At 62.2% G+C, this 1,591-nt stretch overlaps 1 protein-coding gene across 1 annotated transcript in view; it reads right to left on the reverse strand.

Moving 5' to 3' along the window:
- Positions 1–290: 290 nt before the first annotated feature.
- LOC108803237 (neutral amino acid transporter B(0)-like) overlaps positions 291–1,591 on the reverse strand; it is a 16,064-nt gene continuing 14,763 nt past the window's right edge. The window contains exon 8 of the mRNA XM_018575075.1: positions 291–392. Coding sequence (XP_018430577.1) covers positions 362–392 — 31 coding nt within the window. The 3' untranslated portion in view covers positions 291–361. The remainder of the gene's footprint in view (positions 393–1,591) is intronic.

Consider the following 1,591-nt stretch of genomic DNA (forward strand, 5'->3'; position numbering starts at 1 on the left):
GGCGTGCCGTTCCCTCGCTCCCGCCCCGTCCAGTCGGCCATTTTCATACAAGCCGCCCTGCGGGGGTGGGGGGTGAAGATACTGGAAGGCGCCAAGTTCCCCCTCGCCCGTCTACCCGCCACGGACCACGGGCGCTGGAAAGCTGACCAGGCGGAGCACGCGGACGAGACCGCCACCATGCGAGCATTGAGCGTGCGATTGGTCCGTGGCCTGGAAGGAGGAGATCGGTGGTACGGGTGCGCGAAGGAGACGCCGCGGTGCTTCGGGACGGTGGTCGGGGAGACCCCGGAGTACCTGTACGAAGGCCGCTGGACCCCGCCGTGCTGTCTCCGCGCTCTGAGGGCCACCATGGTTCACGTCATCAAGGTTTTGGAGGCGAGCAACGTGCGGTACTGGCTGGAGGGGGGGAGTCTGCTGGGGGCCGCCCGTCTCCGTGACATCATCCCCTGGGACTATGACGTGGACCTCGGCATCTACCTGGAGGACGTTGGGCTGTGCCCGGAGCTGCGGGGGGCTCAGGGCGGCTCGCTGATAGACTCGGAAGGCTTCGTGTGGGAGCGGGCCGTGGAGGGAGACTTCTTCAGGGTCCAGTACAGCCAAAGCAACCACCTACACGTGGACCTGTGGCCCTTCTACCCCCGTGATGGGGTGATGACCCGGGACTCGTGGACGGGGCACCCCCAGGATATAGAGTTCCCCGAGAGCTTCCTGCAGCCCCTCCAGACGTTGCCCTTCGCGGGGGCCGCGGTCCGGGCGCCCAACCATCACGTGGAGCTCCTCAAACTGAAATTTGGTGAACGGGCAATCGAGGAACCGCAGTACCCCAACCCGGCCCTACTGAGCAAGAGCCGGGACTGACGGGGCGTGGCCTGTGCGCACGGGGTCTTCCCAATGGCTCGGAGGAGGACATTATGGAGCGCGGCACCAAGCTGGACTCGGCCTTCTCTGGTGCCAACGTGGTCCATGTGGTCAGGCACTCTGTACAAGTTCTAGCAGGAGAGCCAATCGGCTTCTACCTTTTCACCGTCCTCTGCGGGTTCAGCGATTGGCTGCGTCGGCGTATGGGAGGGGCCTCCGGAGGACTCGTGTATAACGTCTTTATATGTATACAGAATGTGGACGATCCGTCACGCGGAGCCCCCACCGGAGGGCCCCACCACGCGCCGTGACCTTGCCTAGCTGCTAAGTAAAGGAGAGGCGGGTTGGATCCGGTTTGTGGGCGGCGGCACCGGGCCCCTCGCTGAATATAGGAGGAGGTCATATAAAGGGGTCGCTATGAGGACATGACGGCTTAAAAATAAAACCCTGCCGGGGGAGGGGAGGGCTATGTATAGGCAATGTAAACATTTCCTGGAGGGGAAGACTCCATGTGACATCCTGAACGTGTCCCAGAGGACGGCCCACCTCCCCTCCAATGGGGGTCCTTCCTTCCATAGAGACCAATGTATTGTGGGCGGTTCCTGTGAGATGGGGGAGGGGCCTGCTACCTTAACATACAGGTGTGCGGCCAAATAAGTTCAGGAGGAGAGGTGTATGGATTGGGTGATTAGGTATGGGGGAGGGGCTATAGATGAGGGAGGGGCTATAGAAA

This window comes from Nanorana parkeri, unplaced genomic scaffold, assembly GCF_000935625.1.
Source record: "Nanorana parkeri isolate BGI_ZX_2015 unplaced genomic scaffold, ASM93562v1 scaffold3520, whole genome shotgun sequence".
Lineage (NCBI taxonomy): Eukaryota > Metazoa > Chordata > Amphibia > Anura > Dicroglossidae > Nanorana > Nanorana parkeri.